This window comes from Blennius ocellaris (genome assembly GCF_963422515.1).
Source record: "Blennius ocellaris genome assembly, chromosome: 11".
NCBI classification, from domain to species: domain Eukaryota; kingdom Metazoa; phylum Chordata; class Actinopteri; order Blenniiformes; family Blenniidae; genus Blennius; species Blennius ocellaris.
This window is the reverse complement of record NC_137660.1, coordinates 10,511,620-10,530,293: the sequence shown is the minus strand read 5'-3', so window position 1 is coordinate 10,530,293 and position 18,674 is coordinate 10,511,620. Positions and strand designations below refer to the sequence as shown.

The following is an 18,674-nucleotide window of genomic DNA, read 5'->3' as shown; positions in this document are numbered from 1 at the left end:
ACTCAAGACACTGTAATAACTACTCACTCACCAATGAGATAATCATGCTAAACGATGAGCTGACATGACACCAGCAAACACACACTGTACCTGGATAGTGCGGAGGGGGAGCGCAGAGCAGCACCGCCCCCTGGCCCTCCTTCACATACACTGACGACCTCTCCTCCGAGGAGAAAAGGTCCAGGTCTGGAAAAGATGAAGGCAGAAATCCGTGAGCTCTGTCATAAACTTGATCTCTTAAAAGCTCTGGTTGTTAAAAAATAAATAAAAAAAGTTCCCGGAACTGTGATTGATTTGAACTTGAGCGATGGAGCATCTTCAATATAAATCACATCAGGCACACAGTCATATTGAAGTCACACCATTCACAAATTGCACTTTTCACACCAATTATGATTCTTAGAAGCCACTCTTGCAATTTTCAGGGTGCATGATATGAAGAGCAAAGTCAGTGCAATACGGTGAACTCTGGATAGTGCGCTCTCCAGCCTGAACTGGGTTCGCATCTGGGCCACTTACATCCGAACTGGACGGAGGCCTCACGGCTGATGACCGTGCCGTACATGTTGGAAGCCAAACAGGAGTACTGTCCTACATGTTGGGTTTTAAAGGGGTTGCTGATGACCAAGTTGCCACCCACTAAGCTGTAATGGCTGCCCTCTTCATTCAGGTCAATGTCCACATTGTTCAGCATCCATCTGCGAAGAGAACAAACGGGGGTTACTACAGTTTAATAAGGGATTTTATTGCCTGTTTCATTTCAAAGGGGAGAGGATCACTATGGCTACGAGTACAAGATTTTAATAATACCACTTGTGCACTTTGGGTTTCAGCATGAAGTAACTCTTTCCAGTCTGCCCTCAATCCTTCTCAGAGTTAAAGCTTGTTTTTTTTAATACCAATACCGATACTTTGTGATACCGTTCATGCCCGTTTTCAGAAACTGTGTGCACGTGTGTGTTGTCTGAGGACAAACCATAATAAAAACAACTTATTAGGCTACACAAATTCACTTTATTTATAAACGTATACATTTTAGAAGATGATTAATGTATTTGAGACAAATTCCCTTCATCCACTTGTGAAAAACCAAGACGGATTAAAGTTTTGGTGTAAAAAGATAAGGGTCATAGATAACACAGTTGCAGACTATATAATAAAGATTTCACAGATACCTAACTCACAAGATGTAATACAATCATTGGCATATATTTGTTTGTCTTTCTGTCTGTTAGCAAGATTACGTCAATACTACTGCATGGATGTTGTCGAGCTTTTCACCACAGATAGATATTGGGCCGTGAAAGAGTCCATTATATTTTGGAGGCGATCCGGATCAGGACTTCATTTTATAGGATTTTAAGGATTGGCTCAAAACTACATGACAGATTTGAACCAAATTGTCACCACTGATAGATGTAACCTGTGGCAGACGTCAGAAATCTGTGATTCCTTTGGTTATTTTAGGTTTTACAGACTAATTAATGCAGTTGTTGTGTTTCCATACTCTCACTGTACAGAACGACAGATGAACCATTCCATTACCAGCTATAGTCAAAATGAATTCCCTCCCCTTTGACATCCACTTCTTGCATCACTGACAATGAAACTGATCTAGAGAATGCATGTCAATATCATTTACATATATTTCCATCTAAATTTAAATGGATGAGGGAAAATACTTGATTTTGATCCGCAAAATTAGGTGCAGCTATGATGCCGGCTTTGTTTGTGCTCCGTCTATAGGATCCTATTTGTTATGAGATTTTTCTGGCATATCTCATTTTAAATCATGCTACCATAAAGGGGGGAGAAAATAAAACATACTGTGAACAAAATGAGATGTGCATATTGCTGGAAAAAAACACAACTATTTAGGAAATGAAATTGAGTGTCGCACACGCCTGGAGTGAACTGTGGGGGTTGAAGGTCCAGCAGAGTTACGACGAACATCCTCGTGACCTTGCTATTCAAAGGCAGCCCATAAAACAGCCTCTGATGGAGTCTGAGTGATGGCGAGCTGCGGGGGGTGTACAGGAGGCACAGCATGCAGTAACGAGACCGAGTTTATGGGGAAACGTATGTTACTTGTATGTGGCAGGTGGATTGGCTCTTGCCCGGCAGTTCATGGTAATCTTGGCCTCGGGTGACTCCTCGGGGTAGATGGTATCCACCGGCTGCTCCTCAAACACTGGCCCGTAACCTTTGGCTTCATCTGTTGACAGGGGAATAAACGCGATGAGCGTGTGTCGTTACGACCAGAGTCAGACCTACAAACACATTAAATGAAGTTGTAAGACGTCAGCCTCTGTCTGTAGCTTCTGGGACGGTTCCATCAGAGATGAAAAATACTTACAAGTCTGGGAAATGTCCGGTGTGAGGTGCTGCCGTTTATCAATACAGGCTGGCTGGTGACACACGCATACAGTACCTCCAGTACTTTGTAGCTGCTTTTGAATAAATCCCAGTTGCAGCTGGAACTGATCCAATTCTCGAGTCCACAGCAACTCTTTCAGGCATTGGTGCACAGAAATAAGCCTCTCATTTATTCCAAATCACAATGTCACACTAATTATGGAAAAGATGTGCTCACTCAGGTGCCAAACCACAGTGACACATTCGTCTATTGCTACTGCATCCTGATACACTAATACAAATGCTGGAAGTGGAAATGCCAGCTTGACTTAGCATAATCCAAACCTTTTCCTTTTTTTTTTTTTTTTTTTTCAAACTGCATGTGTCACCGTCAGCACCAGGAGCAGTTGTACAGGGAATTTCAGGGAGCAGAGTTTCCTTGATGAAAATGCCTTTCTGGGTTTCATTTGCCTTTTACACCATCAATACACACATGCAATTAGCCCCGATTACTCATTAGAACAGACAGACGTCACGAGCGCTGGTATGAATAAGACATAAACACAATGCCGAGCTATGAATAAGCAACGAGGCGAAATGCTCCCAAACGTTGATTATTCTCTCAGATCAAGAGTGTGTGGCGGTGACTGCAAGAATACCAATGTGGGGTTTGTGTGTGTGTGTGTGTGTGAATGTGAGCGTGCGGACGTTTGTTATGCTCCTGTGTGTCAGGGTTCTAAGAGAGCACAGCTGACATCCCAATGGGGAGAAGCTCCCTCTTTTCACACAGTCACATCCTGGCACCTCCTCGATCCTTCTCACCGGGCCACGGCCGGACTCACTCACCAAACCCTCTAATTTGAATATAATAAGCTTACTTTTATATTATGACTCCTTAAGTGGCAGTGGTTGGTGCTGTTTACTATCACAAAAAGACAGTATTTCTAAAAAATTGCAGGAATCATCCACATTGCAGGTGTGAGACTTAAAAGCAGGGGAGCAAATGTGGGGTTAGGTGAGGACAGTAAACTGAACGATCAAGACGAATATTAAGAGTGTAGTGTTTAGTGCAGAGGTTTGTGTATGGGCTGGGGTGTGGTGCCTTTCTGTGTGGAGTTTACATGTAGTTCTTGTGCATGTAAAGGACAGCAGTTTACCAACACAGAAAATCATGGCTACAAACATGTACATGAGGTCAAATGCGGGTAAGTATGAATTTGTCACTGTGATTGTTTTCCCTGTAATGGACTGGCCAACTGTCTCGGGTGTACCCTGTTTACACCAATGGTCAGCTGGGGCCGGTTTAAGCCTCCCCATGTCCTCAAATTGAATCAAGAAAACTGCAAAAGAGGATAAATTGCACCAATAGATTGGACTTAGTCCACAGGCTTATAGCTTCAGCCATATATGTCTGCAAGTGTGTCCTGTTTATATTATACACTTCAAAATTATAGTTGAAATGTCTGTTTTCAAGGATCCAGACCCCACTATCGTTCATGTGCTTTCTACAAATGCACACAACCGTTTGACATTTGTGCAAACTAAATCCCAAAACTGACTGCTTGGTTTAATATCCCTGAACTACTTGAATATTCATCCGTCTCTGCTGTCAGAAACTAGAGCAATTTTAAAGAATCCGGTAATCTTAACCCATGTGAAGACAGACTCACAGCCGCAAGTTACCCTCGAACCCCACACCGACAACCAGGAGGCGGCAATTAAGACGTGAGGAGACAGGATCAACTCCCACTCACACACTCCAGCAGCCAACCGTGTGCAAGTGCTTGACATTGATGCAAATCCCAAGGACTCTGGATTACTGCTGGCTGAGAGAAAAATTAGAACTACTATAAATGGGCCATTGTGGGGCTGAGGGGAGGCAAATTAAGTGAGAATCTATGTTCTGGGAACAAGGGAAAAGGAAACAGGAGAAGCGGACACTTGAGGATGAGGATGAGGACGATATTGTGACCTTATTCTACAGTTGGGCTCAAGACTAATGCTTTACGTGATAAAATGAAAGATACATGTGGGATGGGCTAGTGGAGGGGAGTCGCTGAGGCTGCTGAAATAGCAGTTGGAGTGTAACTCCGGGAGATGAGTGCGAGTGCCGTTTCTATCCTCTCCTCGTAATGTGGGAAGTGACAGATGGTGGAAGGGGGTGTTGAAGCAGGCCACATAAGGCCCGCTGCCTAGAGACACACACAGGCCTCCTCCATTCTCCCTGCCTTCGTTCACTGTCTGGCTTGACTCTGCTGCACTCTCTACATCTCTCTAACCTCTCTCCTACTCTGCACTCCTCTTTCTTAACATTTCAAAGATTTCTTCAACTAGTTACTTTGAAAAGACTCCCCTGAGTTCACTACTAACAGCAGCTTTGGTTGTCGTTCACCTTTCTACAGAAAGAATTTGGAGAGAAATTCATGGTCCAAGTGGAAACAACCTTCTGATTTTGAAGCTGCGCCAACAAATTGTCTACTGTCATAAGGAGACATCACCTGATAATAGGTAAAGGTCTGTAGGGATATTGATGAAACCTATGAACATATTCATACCATTTATCCTTTTATTTTGATTTTTAAATGAAATATCTGAAGCATTTCTCTCCCGAGTGGTTCTGATTTTGTAATAAAATTAGATGTGTGTGTATATTAATAGTTGTGTTACTGTAATGATTTGTGTGCTCGTTTTAAGATTTGTATGTACAGAACAGTTTGAGTCTATGCACATTGATTCACATGTTGTCTAGTGTAATATGTTTGCATCTGCGGACTGATATTGGTGTATGCCTTATAAGGACCTGTGAATGTCTCAGACTTCTTCATCCCCCGCTGACTCCTTCGCTGTTTTTTTAAAAGCTGATTTTTACTAATCTTCTGATATTACAGAGACTTATCCACAACAACAACTTGTCTTTGCCCTTTAAGTAGACAGGCGGTCTCCTCTGACATACAGACTTCATAACATTAAGTAGCACTGTGGTAGTACTTATTGAATTCAAGTCTAACATGAGAGAATGGGATAGGATCTGAACTGATGATAGTGGGCCTGGCAGTGTAATCTGAGTTATAGACAATATCTGAAGTTGAAACGAATGCAGAGATATTTACAGGGCCAAATACAGACATCTCTGTAATCACAAAACATATTAAGCATGCACAAACAAACAAATTAAGGAGCACTCCCAAATCTCCACACGCATGCACAAGTAATTTTGCTAATATAATATCACCGTAATGCACCGTTTAATGTTCCAGCCCTGCCATCAAGTTGGTGTTTATAGTTTGTTCAGCACTTTGCCTTATTACCAAGTACTTGCAAAACTGATGACATTTCATCAGTTCATCATCCTCAGATGCACTTTGTGCTTCTCAGAGTTTAGAGTTACACAACATTAACACACTACAGCTCACATTTACCATTGTGAAACAGCAGTCACACTGCATTTGTTATCATTATAATCTGCTGGTCCTGCAGGGTCATCTACAGGCAGCAGTGAAATGGGGACGGCTGATTCATTAACACTTAATTATTTCACATTGGTTTAGCAAAACGTGCACATTGTGCTGACTTTTCATAGTAAGTGTGCTCTTTGTGTGCTTGTAGAACTTTATTTGAGAAAAGAGCAGATAGATGCAGTTTGCCAACAGATGGATTCTGGTTGAGTTGGTCTATGAAATATTAACAATATATGGATAGCTGGCAATATGCTTCAGAAGCTGCAACTAATAGCTTTCCACAGACAGTGAAGAAGAACGGGACTGTGATGCATAATGTTAAACACTGCAGGACTGTTCCGAGTTATTAAGCCATGGCAGAAACTAAGTAACAAATGTTTGCATGCTAATAAGTGTAGCTATTAGAGACAGTTGTCTCTTAATTAGAGGTTTGCAAAAAGAAGCAGACTTTTAAAAAGCCTCATCAGTCTTCAGTGGACGGCTCCTCTGAAGGCTGGGTAGTGTATAGTGCAACCGTGAAATCAGCCCGAAAACATGGAGGGAAATTGAAAATGAACGCAGAGGCAATTTTGTGCTTTTGTTTCACTCGAGGGGCAGCAGATACTGTACTTCTTTTTCAACATGATTGAGCTGAAAGCGATGTGAGACAGCGACGGTTCCTGCGGGTTTGTTTAAGTCCGTTGTCCACAACAGAGCGGCCAGAATAGCTATGGGCTATGTCTACTTGCACTACCAGTCTTGGGATATGCGAGGCTGTGAAGATTACACATAACAAATCTTTCACGGTCTTGAAAAAGGGAGGATACGTTTGGGGGCTACATTTAAGGGAACTGTCAAGTTGAGAAAGCAACAATGTCAGTGGTCTTTAGAGAGACCTTTCAGTTGGGACACATTTGCGCTCATTAGTTGCCCTGCTAACAAGCAGCATGTTAGCATAATGGGGCTTCTAGCATTCTAGTGAAGCGTTTAACTTAAACACAACTGAGGCGTGAAGTGGTTAAAGATTCACCCTCTCTCTCATTGCCCACCACTCTTGTGTATTCTCTCATAGCCTCTTTCAGACTAATTCAAAACAACTGTCATATGATGTGTCCAAAGCACATCAAACCTCTTTCTGGCTTTCCAACATGGCTTCAGTCTGTCAGTCTCCTCATTATCCGTCCTCCTAATCGGTGTGGCTCCAAGGTTCCCCGTTTTGTCTCCTCATCAAACCCTTTCTCTGTTTTCTATCTTGGCACAACTCTGCTGTAGATGCACTGAGCTGGCCTGTTAAACTGGCAAGTAATTATTTACACAATAGTCAATTGAAAGATCCCACGCCCCATTCACACACACAAACACACAAAGAAAAGAAAGAAAGAGGGACAGTGGCTCTCACCGAGGGACACATCTGTACAAAAAAAGGAATGAAGACGCACAAACAGAAGTATGAAGCAAAGTGAAAAGCGTTCCGTCTCCAGAGCCGACTGGAGATGATCTCTGGCAGGACAGAATTCATTACGACGATCCCATTCAGCTCAGGAGCAGGTATGCTAAGACTGATTTAAATTTGAAATACCACAGCACGTTATTTTCAGAGCCTGTTATCTTCTTCAGCATCTCTTTCTAGTGTGACATGAATTATTCAAAGACGTTTTCGGTATGATTTTAGTAAAATGACAATGGCCTGCTGGCTTGTCCAAGTATAATGGTTAGAAATATAAAACTCCCATCTCTTCTTTTCTCTCTTTACATTTTTTCATGTGCCGTTGCAATTTGCAAAAAAAATTATTGTGCGTTGCCGTTAATCGCAGATGAACGTAGGAATCACGTAATTACTCAAAATTTCAAAAGAGCCTAATACTCTGAAGAATTCCACTTTACAAGCTGTAATGTTTGATGGCGACATCTGGTTTGTTTGCATGACCAAAAGTGTGTCCAAGTGGGACAGACAGCATATTGTGTCCTTGAGGCACCAAAAGCACAGTCGAGCAATAATTACCCACAAGCCCCAAAGCCACATAATGAGCCAAACACAATTGTCCCTAGAGTGGAAAATTCTTTTTTTAAATTTTATTTTATGAGTTAAATAATATTTAATTATTCTGCTTCACCGCAGGCTCAATTATTTGTCAAGATGCGGTCAGTGTCAGCTAGTGTACAGTGACTGCGGAGCCGGCCGTGCAATCATAGCTCCTGTCAAAAACAATTTCTCCAAGATGGCAGCTTGTGTGGATAGGAGCAGTCCAAACAAGATATGCAATTGTGAATGGGAGTACAGGGAGATTTCACAGGCCATTATTCAATTATCCAAGTATCAGTTTGAATTGGTAAGAAACAGAAATATTGACAGAGGTTTCAACACTCGGATCACTGAGACAGTCCAGAAAGAATCCACCAACGTTAAGTTATTGGGTTAGCAACACCAGCACAGAGATGAACGGCTCATAAACTAACATGTTACTGGAGCATCACTAATTTCTGAAGTAAAACACAAGTAAATGGTCATATGTAAAGAGTCTCTTTTACTGTCCCCGTCCTTAAAGAAAGGACTGACACGACACTATATCCTCAGTCCCTGTGTTGATTTAGCAGCAATGAGTGCATGAATGCAAGATCTTTATAAGAGCTGCCTGCTGATTGTGCAGCGTTTACATGCTGCTTCTAGACGCCATCCATTCATCTTTTATACTGCTGTATACCAGACTAGGCAAGCCCCTGCAGCACCATGTGCCCTTTCAACACACCATGAGCTTAAGAATACTTTTTATAGAGTATTTTCCACCATTTAATAGATATAACTTAAAGAACTTCCGATATGAACCTGGCCAACACAATGTGAACAGCAAGACCACAGCAATAAAACGAAAAGTGATGCATTAGTAACTAGTAACGTTTCAATTTATGTAGCTATAGTTCTAGTACAAATTTTCAGTAACTTACCCAAAACCTATTCAAAAATGTTGAAACTTTTCAGCCGGTGAAGAGTTCATACCTGGTGAATGCACTGATGAAGACAGACATTGAGGAAGCTTCGTATGCTCACTTGTCAGAGGGACGAGGAATCCTGCAGCGCGTCCCAGCTGGAAGGCCGCCTACACAATGCGCTGACCTTTGAGAAGTTTGGTATCGACTCTGCCTACTCCGATGACTGTGCCTTCATCTGTGTCCAGGTTTGACGAGGAGCTCAAAAACATAAAGCCCCACCAGCATTTTCTTTACTGCTGACTGCCCGTAAAAAACGGATCCTATAGTCTACCAGAGCAGTGTGTGCATCACAGAGCAGAATACACTCAGGAAACATCATGCTGTGTTATTTCTGCAGATGTGTGGAACTTGTTTGGGAAGAAATGAAACGTACACAGACAGAATGATCAACAAGAATCCACATTTCACGTTGGAGAGAAGAGAGTGAATGGGCAGCAACAAAAAACTAACTAACGAAAGATTGAGGGAGACCACGGAAAAAAACGATTGCTCTCCTCCACTGCATCCACCAGCCTGCAACAAGCATCACAACTTGTTCCCAAGCAACCAATCGACAAGCCTTACTTTTTTCCAATTTACCCCTCGCTGGCAGCCTGCCTCTCCCAGAAACTAACAGCAAGTTGTTGCATGAGCTTTGTGAAGGACAAAGCTCATGCAACACTGTGTAAACGTGCAGATGCACGCCCGTTCTTGAGCAAACAAGCTGTGTGAGTGGGACAACTGAATGACAGTGCTTTAATTATACAAACGGAATCAAGGATTTTGAACAGTTAATGTGGATATTTTCTGGTGGTTTCCGTCAGCCACTGTGGTTATTAGTCGTCTTTTTTAAGTTGGTGGGGAAAAAAATTGCAATAAGACAATTGAAAAAAAAAAAGAGGCTTGTTTGGATACTGTAAATTGGTTATTGTAAACTAAACAGAAGTCGCAGCCTTGGAACTGAGCAACGTATTTATATGAATTACACAAGAATTCTTTGTGCATCGCACCTTCTTTACAACTCAGAGGTTTTTCAAATTCAATTTTGCCAGCACGCTCAACCTAAAGAAATCCCAATATACTGCAAAAATACATCAGCTTTCTTTCTTGCCAAGTAAGTCGAGATCAATAGGGACTATTTTTAGACCCTTTCTTGGCCAGGATCAGTGACTTCTTTGAGGCTCCACAGTCTGGCAGCTTCACAGTGACTGCTGCTCATCACGTGTCTGGTGTCCTTCTGAACTGCCACGACTCAGTTATACCACTGGATTATTACTTGGATTCAACAAAACAAATAAAACACAATCATTTTTGATTATTAGATTTACAAGGTCGTTATATCTCCAGTTCCAGCCTTTACAAAGATTTCTATGCAGCTTTACTCACAACGTATTGTAATTTTGTGGGTGAAGGAATCGCCACAGTGAAAACATTGGATTGCAAATGGAGCTCAAAGAAATATAGGAAAGTGTCACAATTTCAGTATACCTGAATATATGAGGAGATATCCTTGAGCCAGCCAGTAAAAAATAAATAAAGTTATTCCCCATATGAAAGATAAGGACTGCATAGTAAAAGGTTTAAAAATATTCTGTTTCCATTAAGGACAAATCAAAGATTTATCAAATCTTTGATTTTTCTGTAATGTCGTGCAAGTAGAAAAACAGATGCACACTCATGTTCACTCATTATGCAAAGCACTTTCAATAATACTGCAGCTGATTTGACGACTTAATACAAGTAGTTCTGAAGTACTTTGTGCGGTGCAGCTCTTCAGCGGAGATATTCTGAATAATAATTGATTTATTTACGCATTTTTATGAGCACATTTGGAAAAAAAAGGCAAATATAGAAGTGCCTTGGACATGTTAGTGATTGTAATTCTCAGGGTTTTCACGATATTTAGGGATTTCCATGATCATAAAACTCTTGTATGCCTAATTAAGCAAGCATGAAGTGATTTAAAATTAAACACAAATCTTTCTTTGTTTTCATCTTACTCCTGCAAAGAAAGTGGCCGCTATGAATCTATATGAGAAAAACCTCTTTATCAAATACAGTCAATGTGAAAGGCTGTGTTATGACTCACACGGCCATGTATAATTATTTTCTCCTCTGCCTCCATCCATCACTCCCACAGAGCTGCACAGTGAGGTACATCAGCTCAAATACAGCTTCCCAGTCTAATGACCATCCTGTGTTCATGTGGCCGGTGCTGTGTAATGACTTGGACTTTAACCATTCTCAGTAGGATTAATGCACACCTGCCGGGAGAAGCCAAAAATAGCAACAGTGGTGAAGAAAGCCCGATCTCAAGATGGATTTTCATTAAGCTTGTCCTTTTGTGGACCTCGAGAAAGAGAGCTGCACCCATGACACACTCCTGATGGATAAATACTATTATACTTTTATCACAGCTGAGAGTGTATTGAGCAGCTAAAGCTCATCTGGAATTAAAGCACAGAACTGCGTGAATAGCGTCTATATAAGCTGAAGAGAAAAGGCAGTGCTGCGTTCTTTTTATTTGCAACAGCTGCATCGTTGTATTGTTCATTTGCTGAATCAAAAATGGGTTGTATAATATGTGAAGAGGGTTTCTAAGGGATGTGCACCAAAAAGCCTGTATTTTTAATTGAAAAACTGCAGAAACTGTTTCAGTTTTCTAACAAAGATGTAAGATCTGCCTTCAAATATATATATAAAAAAAAAAAAAACAGTGTTACACTAAAACCATATCTTGGACAGTATGAACACATTGTGCGTCTCTTCATGGATATCTAAACCTTCTTGGTAAACAATCAGCCTCTCTCCACCGAAAACAAAGAAGACTCTAAACTGAAACGGCAGGGATGGTGATTGTACTGCTATCGTATGAAAACAGCGAGATAAGAAATCACAGGTCCAGCAGCACGACCTCGGCTATGAATCACAGCTCTGGCCAATTCCTCAGTTTCATCATCCAGCTAGTCAACAGGTGCAGGTTGTTTTTTTCTCTGTTTGAGGACTATAAATCAGAAACATGAATTTCTCTGCCATCATAGTCTGTGGAATCAGAGATTTCTCTTAAAAAACCCAAAACAAATGATTCATCAGCCCTGCTACCTTTCTGGTAAGTTAACATTTTCTGATGTTTATACATTTACAGCAACTCCAGCTCAATCAGACCCCCCCCCCCCCAAGAAAATGCTTGGGGACTAAAGATTGTTTACCAGAAAGTGCAGTGAAATCCCTGAATTGGATTTCCATTAAAGTCCCTGCTCATGAAGTGAAGTACAATGTGGAATCTTGCTCACTCAGTCACACTGGAAAGCCTAATATACAAGCGTCTGTCAGCAGAAACAGAAAGCTCACTGTCGAGAATCATGCATGTGTGAAAATGTTCATTTTTACTGAATATTTTCACAGCCCTCACGCACACATCTATTTTCACCAGGGTGAAAAACTCCATGGGCAGATGAAGATATCATACAACACTGATTAACTTTCAGCAGCCTGATCAATCTTACCTCTATAAAAGTCAGATACTTCCCCGAGGCCCGATGCACCTGTAACAGTTCAGAAAGGAAGTCATGTTGGCATATTTAAGATACTGTGAATACGTGACAACATATCAGGACTTTTAGGTGTATTTCCAACACTCATGAGAAAAAAAATAATCAATACATCTCTATGTATCCCCTCTTTTTGCTGCATTATTTTTTTTTGACAGTGAGGAAGATAAAAAGAATTGGTCTCCAGTCCATGGCGACTCAAACTAAACACTGAAAATGAAAAGTATAAGAAGAAACAGTCTAAACTCTGCACATACAATGGTGATTTTTTTTTTGACAAATGCTGAAATACTGTATTGTTACAATATCCTTAAAAAAGACTTTTGTTTTGAAAAGGCAAAACTATTGTTTATATTTCTATTATCTTTTATGCCTCAAACAACTTTTGCGAGCCTTACATTGTTGTTGTGTGTGTACAATGTATTTTTACAGTTTAGCCCACTTATTTTAGGTTTATTTATTCCCTTTGCACTCGGGATTGCATCCAATCATGAGTCACAAATAAAGATTCTACTGTGTTCTAGTGAAACTTAATTTAACATTTTGATTAAAGAAATAACAGTTTATAACAATTAGTTATTGTCAAAGATTTTTTAATTCTTCAAATGTATAGCGTCCGTTTTTCTGAAGGTTATTGTGTAAATTGAGGTGATTCCTCAAAATGATGCTAGAAGCCAGCATTTTCTTGTTAATCCCACTGAGGCTCATATGATCCATCCATCCAGCTCGTATTATATTCAGGGTTGCAGGCCACTGGAGCCAATCACAACGGACTATAGTGAGGGCAGGATACAGGTCGCTGGTCTGTCAGATCCCTTTTTTCCCCCCTCACCCTATATAATGCATAATGAATTGAAATACTCACAGGTTAGACATCAGTCGTATCGAATTTCCATTGACCAAGAGAAACACGGCACTTTTTTGAGTTTACCTCCCACAGAGCACTTCTATTGCTGTTAATTGACTGATCTGGGTTTAAAGATTTGCGTTACTAAAGATACAGATAATGCTCGCAAACACTTAAGTCTCAAAGCTCTGAGACTCACATCCAGCAATTTGTTTTTTACTCCTCTATAATGCTGCCCTCGACCATGAAAACAAAGGCAAAAAGTCAACTTGTTAATTAAAAAATGACCCTGAATGGTGAACGCTGTCTCCTTGCTCTCCTCGTAGCAGAATAAATATCACTATGGGCCAAGTGAGTCAATCATAAAAAATTCAGCGTTGATTTGTTGGCTGGTGCGTGCACAACCTTTTTGTTAGACTGTCATAACATTAACATCACGTCAGCCATCAAACTTTGCTGTGGTTGGGGCTAAACAAAAATGTCAAGTCAATGTTCTCTGCCAAGAAGCAGTCCAGAGACTCCTGTTCGGCTGCTGTCTGTTTAGATAAAGCAGCACTACAGTTCAGCCCCCCCTGTCTTCTATATAACCGTATATATCCGGTGTAGTGTGTGCTGTTAATGACATTTTACTTGGCCGGTTGTGCAGCTCTACGAGATCGCATTCTCCATAGAATACTCTTTGAGTTTCAGTCAGGCAAGCAAAACTTTTGGTGCTTGCAGAGAGGCTGCCTGCAATTTCTTCCCATGTGAAGTAAAAGAGAAAAGAAAGACAGATAAGTCGGAGCTTTTGAGTCTGGTCTCATTCGTTTCGGTTCATGAGGAATCAGACTGAATAAGGTGAGAATTACCTGAGGTACGAGACCAGAGAGGAAGCAGTTTGATTTTACGACAGGTCATTTTCAGACCTGCCGTTTTCTGTCTACTTTGCTTCAATCACAGCTGATTGCAGAGCCGCTTACTGAATGCAAACCCGCACACTTGAGCCTCAACATTTTTCTTCACTCATTGAACTTCAACACGTATTTTTGAATCTATAACAACCCATAATCTATAATAACCTATATTCAGGTAAAACAGCGCTATTTGTTACATTCAAATCAATCATTGCTTTGATTCAAGTCAGATTCTCGTTTTTATTTTATTTTATTTCTCATTTTCACTTTTCATTTTTCTGCATTTATGACAACATTAACAATCCACACTAACAATTTGATACATGTGATAAAATCCAAGCTGTGTGCCACTGGTCAGATGTAATTCTCCGTCGTTGAAACTATTTGTCAAAGTTTATAGCAGTTTCTGTAGTCACAGTGCGAGACACGGTTTAGACACTGTCAGCGATGGATTTTTTTGGGATGGATAGAGTTGAGAGATAAAGAGCAGTCAAGTAAAAAATGAGCAACAGATGTGTTTGAAGAGAAAACTCTGAGAGAAAGCTGCTACAACTGCTGATCTAATTCAAAAACGGATGAACAATTTTTTTTTTCATGTAGCATCAAGGACAGCTCAAAGTGATTGAATTGAGCCATTTCCTATTCAGCTGAATGTGACAGACCTGCGATGGAGGCTGAGAGGGCCAGGAGATGGAGGAGCAGGCCAAGGTGCAGCATGGTGTTGAAGTGAGAACCGCCTGATGGGGTCACAGCGAGCGGCTCAGATGGACCATTAGCAGGGCGGCCTGGTTTTCCTTAAAAAGACAAAAAAAAGACAAAGGAGACTGTTTAAGACGCTGGTGATGCAAACAGGTAATCCCAAAGTGACCCAGTGAAATACTGAAGTTACAGAAAGAAACAGACCGTCCTTCAGGTTAAAGTTTTTCCACAGATAACATTTTATTTGTTGAACAATTCACTTTTTTTAGCCCAAACAATAAACTATGATTGAAGGCAGTACAGGAGTGTGCTCGTCTTTGTAATGTATAGACACATGAAGGCCAAACAGAAAGAAGGACTCTTCCTGTTTGAAACATTAAAATGAATCCAGCTTTTATATCTACTTTATTTAAGTAAAGGTCACGAGGGGCTCGAGCCAGTCCAGGTTAACAGTGGAGGGTTGAGGAAGCCATGGGAAGTTTGTCGATCTGTCTCAAGGCTAACACAAAGACACAAAACAGAGAAGATGACAATTTAATATCATAAGTTAACTTCACAAGCATGTTTTTTTTGGTTTTTTATTGTGGGAGGAAGCTCACACAGAATAAGAATCCAGAACTTGATTCAACTTTACAACAGATTCTTCTCTGAAACCTGTGAGCTTCAAATATTCTTTTGTAATTCCTCGCCGAGCTAAAAGAAATTAACACGTGTTCTGCTGATGGCCAGGGACGTTTCTTCACATCCAGCCAGACAAATGCACTTTAACAACTGAGACAGTTTGAATATCAAACACCTAACACAATGTGAAACCTCATTAACCCACTGACGTACTGTACAGTGTGGTTCTCCAGTCGCACTGTGGAGAACAGGAGGGACCTGCAGCAAGTGGTGAGGCTGGCCGAGCACATCACAACCAGATGACTACCCCGAGAGAGACATTGAGAGAAACAAATAAGGAAGAAATCCAGCTGCATTTTAGAGGACCCTACAAACCCCGCGACATCCATTCTCCCTGCTGCCCCACTGGAAGACGATACACACTCTTCAAAACCTCACCAACAAGTGCAATGACCACCAAAAACCCCTTGCATTCCATTTGCACTATTTATCTATCTATTCTTCCATATTCTTGTTCTGATTCACTTTGCAAATCCACCTCGAGCAGGTTTTCATGTCATTCTCAAAACAATTAGGAAAAATTATATTGCGCTCCATTCTATTCTATGTGTTCATGTCAGGCTTCAGCAGCCAATCACCGCCTCCACACAGTGCTGCTGCTGCTGCTGCAGCAGCTTCAACATGTTTCTGCCTCTTGTCAGCCTCCGAGGCACAAGCTCCATGATAAGCTGACTCATCGTGATTGACATTTGGACAATTGCCTGCAGAAAGCCTGAATGTTGGTTTAGCCGAGCAGACATCTCAGCACTCAGTCACTTCCACCCCACGATCCCGACACCACACCACCGGCGCAGCACCGGCTCTCAGCCGCAATCTTTGTAACACAACATGAAAAGCAACAGCTGTGTGAGTGAGGAAGCACCAAGAGAGAGCTGATAAGGTTCAAAAAAAGAAGTGAAGCTCCATTGATTATACTGCGGCTGAGAAAATTAGACGGGATGTTGTTATCGCTTTTCCTTTATCTCCTTAATGTTATTTGATTTAAAAATGTTCACATGTCGAAAAAGCTTTAATTATGAATAAAACACAATTCCTCCATTCAGAGTTCCATTGGGAGAGGTCTGACAAAGACTTGGTCAAGAAAAATAATGGAAAATATCCATGTTTTTGTAAACCGTGACAATGAGTGGACGTTCACTTAATCCATCAAAGCCACGGATGCAATTCTCCCTTTAGAATTTCATACAAAGTGATTTGTCAGGGTTTAGGAGGCGTCATCTATTAAACTGACCGTAGGTCTGAACATCTGTCAATGTCATCCTGCCAATATGTACCCTTAAGGTAATCTATACATTAACTGTCATTCTGCCTTTCGCAAATGGTACAACTGAACACCTCCCACCGGGAAATGATGTACTGGAACTCGCATACGGGAATGTTTGGTCTTTATGAAGGCCACACAAATGTATCCCAAAGCACCACCAAATTGGGACTCAACAACTCGTGTCAGATTTCCAAGTGCCAGTTCAATACCATAACCTAACATCATTACGTCAATGTGTATGCATTGTACTTGATAGTTTTCCACCAAAGTCCTCAATTTTTCCGAATAACTACAATTGAAAGAAAGGAAAAAAGAAGACTAGAATATCTGAATACCCTTATGAATGATTATTCTGCATACTTTTCATAGTAAACTTTATCTGCACATAAAGGAGCAGTGGGCTGCTACAATGTGTCACCAAAGAAGTAGTCATGGTCACACACTTTGCTCAAGTACTCACGATGTCAGCAGTGGGATGTGAACGCATAAACACAAGCTTTCTTTACTAGGCTCTGGACCACAACCATCCAACATTTAAATTGAAATCGAAATTGAAGGGCAATGTGGGGACAGGTGACAACATGTCTGTGGGAACGTTATTGCAAACGGTCACAATGAGTGAGATGCAAATACTGCCTCAGGTCTCAGAGTGAAGACAAACCACAGACTTAGCATGATTTCCCCAAGGGTTGGGGCTATTCTGACTGACAGAAACCTGAGTGAATGTTGAAAACACATCTCAGATGAGAAAAAAGGTGTGTATTGTTTCTATTTACATGAGGTCCTTTGATAATTTAGGATCTGGGACAGAAATAGTGCCCCATTTATGACAGTGGCTTGGTGAGTGTCATTCTATCATTACCTTAACAGTATTTAAAATGCCCATCAAGCACACTGGCAAACTCACTCACATATCCATTATTTGTCATGAAAGCACAAAGCTTTACCTCAATATTAACAGACATGTCCATTCCTTCCTGGGCTACGTTGGACTGGTGAGTGTTACAGTGTAATTGAACATGATACAGACGCTATTGATTTTTTGTGAACAGCCTGAGGTGTCAGCTTGGGGAAAATCGGAGGTGTGACAGCAGGATTGAGATCTCAGCACTCGCCAGACAAACAGAGTCTGATTACAGACGAATGGATTATGATGAACGAGAGCACATGAAATATGAATACAAAAAAAAAGAAACACTGCACTTACTGTGTGACTGCCGTCGACGCACATGTTGGCAGGTTCACAAATAAGTGCGTTCAAAGAAACCATCAGATATACACTATTGCGAGTGCAGGTTACTTTATATCAGACATCATGTCCGAGCTGCACAGCTCCAAGAAAGAGGGAATTTCATCTTCACACTGGACTGTATCCTAGCAACACCTTTCAAAAGCTGCAGTTTGCGTGCTGCAGGGGGGCTTTTGTGACGAGCAATCAAACTATGCAAACACTCATTTTAATCTGGAACAACACCACAGCTGTAGAACAGACACCATAGGGTGCGCCACTCATCTATTAAAGGCCTACATCGCTTGCAGTTTGACAAAGCACCGTGCAAATAAGTTTATTAAAACATGCACTTTCCCTCCACCCATCTGCTCCACTCTGCAGCTACATCACAACTGTGTGTGTAATTTCCGTAACACATAAATCATGAATGTTGCTAATAGATGCACTTAGGAGATTAGGGAAGACCACGAGGAGCCTCATTATAGCGTCTCAGGACATAGTGGGCGAAACAATCCCATCTATTCCATTAAGAACTGCCACTGAATTGATTTATACTGTGAACAAAAAAAAACCTGTATCAGAGGCAGCAGGTTCATAATCGGTATAAACGGGACCTTCTGACTCTCCCATCTTATCTAAAGATGTGACGCGAACGCCCCAGTTGTCACTGTAAATCACAGGACCCAGACGAGAGAGCTCTCAAACAAGGCCATTTCTTCTCGCCAGTAAATCACACCTTCGACGTTGCC

General features: G+C 41.2%; 1 protein-coding gene across 1 annotated transcript in view; it reads right to left on the bottom strand.

Moving 5' to 3' along the window:
• cntn1a (contactin 1a) overlaps positions 1-18,674 on the bottom strand; it is a 73,933-nt gene that overhangs the window by 21,873 nt on the left and 33,386 nt on the right. Inside the window, exons 2-6 of the mRNA XM_080505590.1 lie at positions 14,713-14,844; positions 12,266-12,304; positions 2,089-2,215; positions 520-698; positions 91-186 (exon numbers count right to left, since the gene is read on the bottom strand). Coding sequence (XP_080361716.1) covers positions 91-186; positions 520-698; positions 2,089-2,215; positions 12,266-12,304; positions 14,713-14,767 — 496 coding nt within the window. The 5' untranslated portion in view covers positions 14,768-14,844. The remainder of the gene's footprint in view (positions 1-90; positions 187-519; positions 699-2,088; positions 2,216-12,265; positions 12,305-14,712; positions 14,845-18,674) is intronic.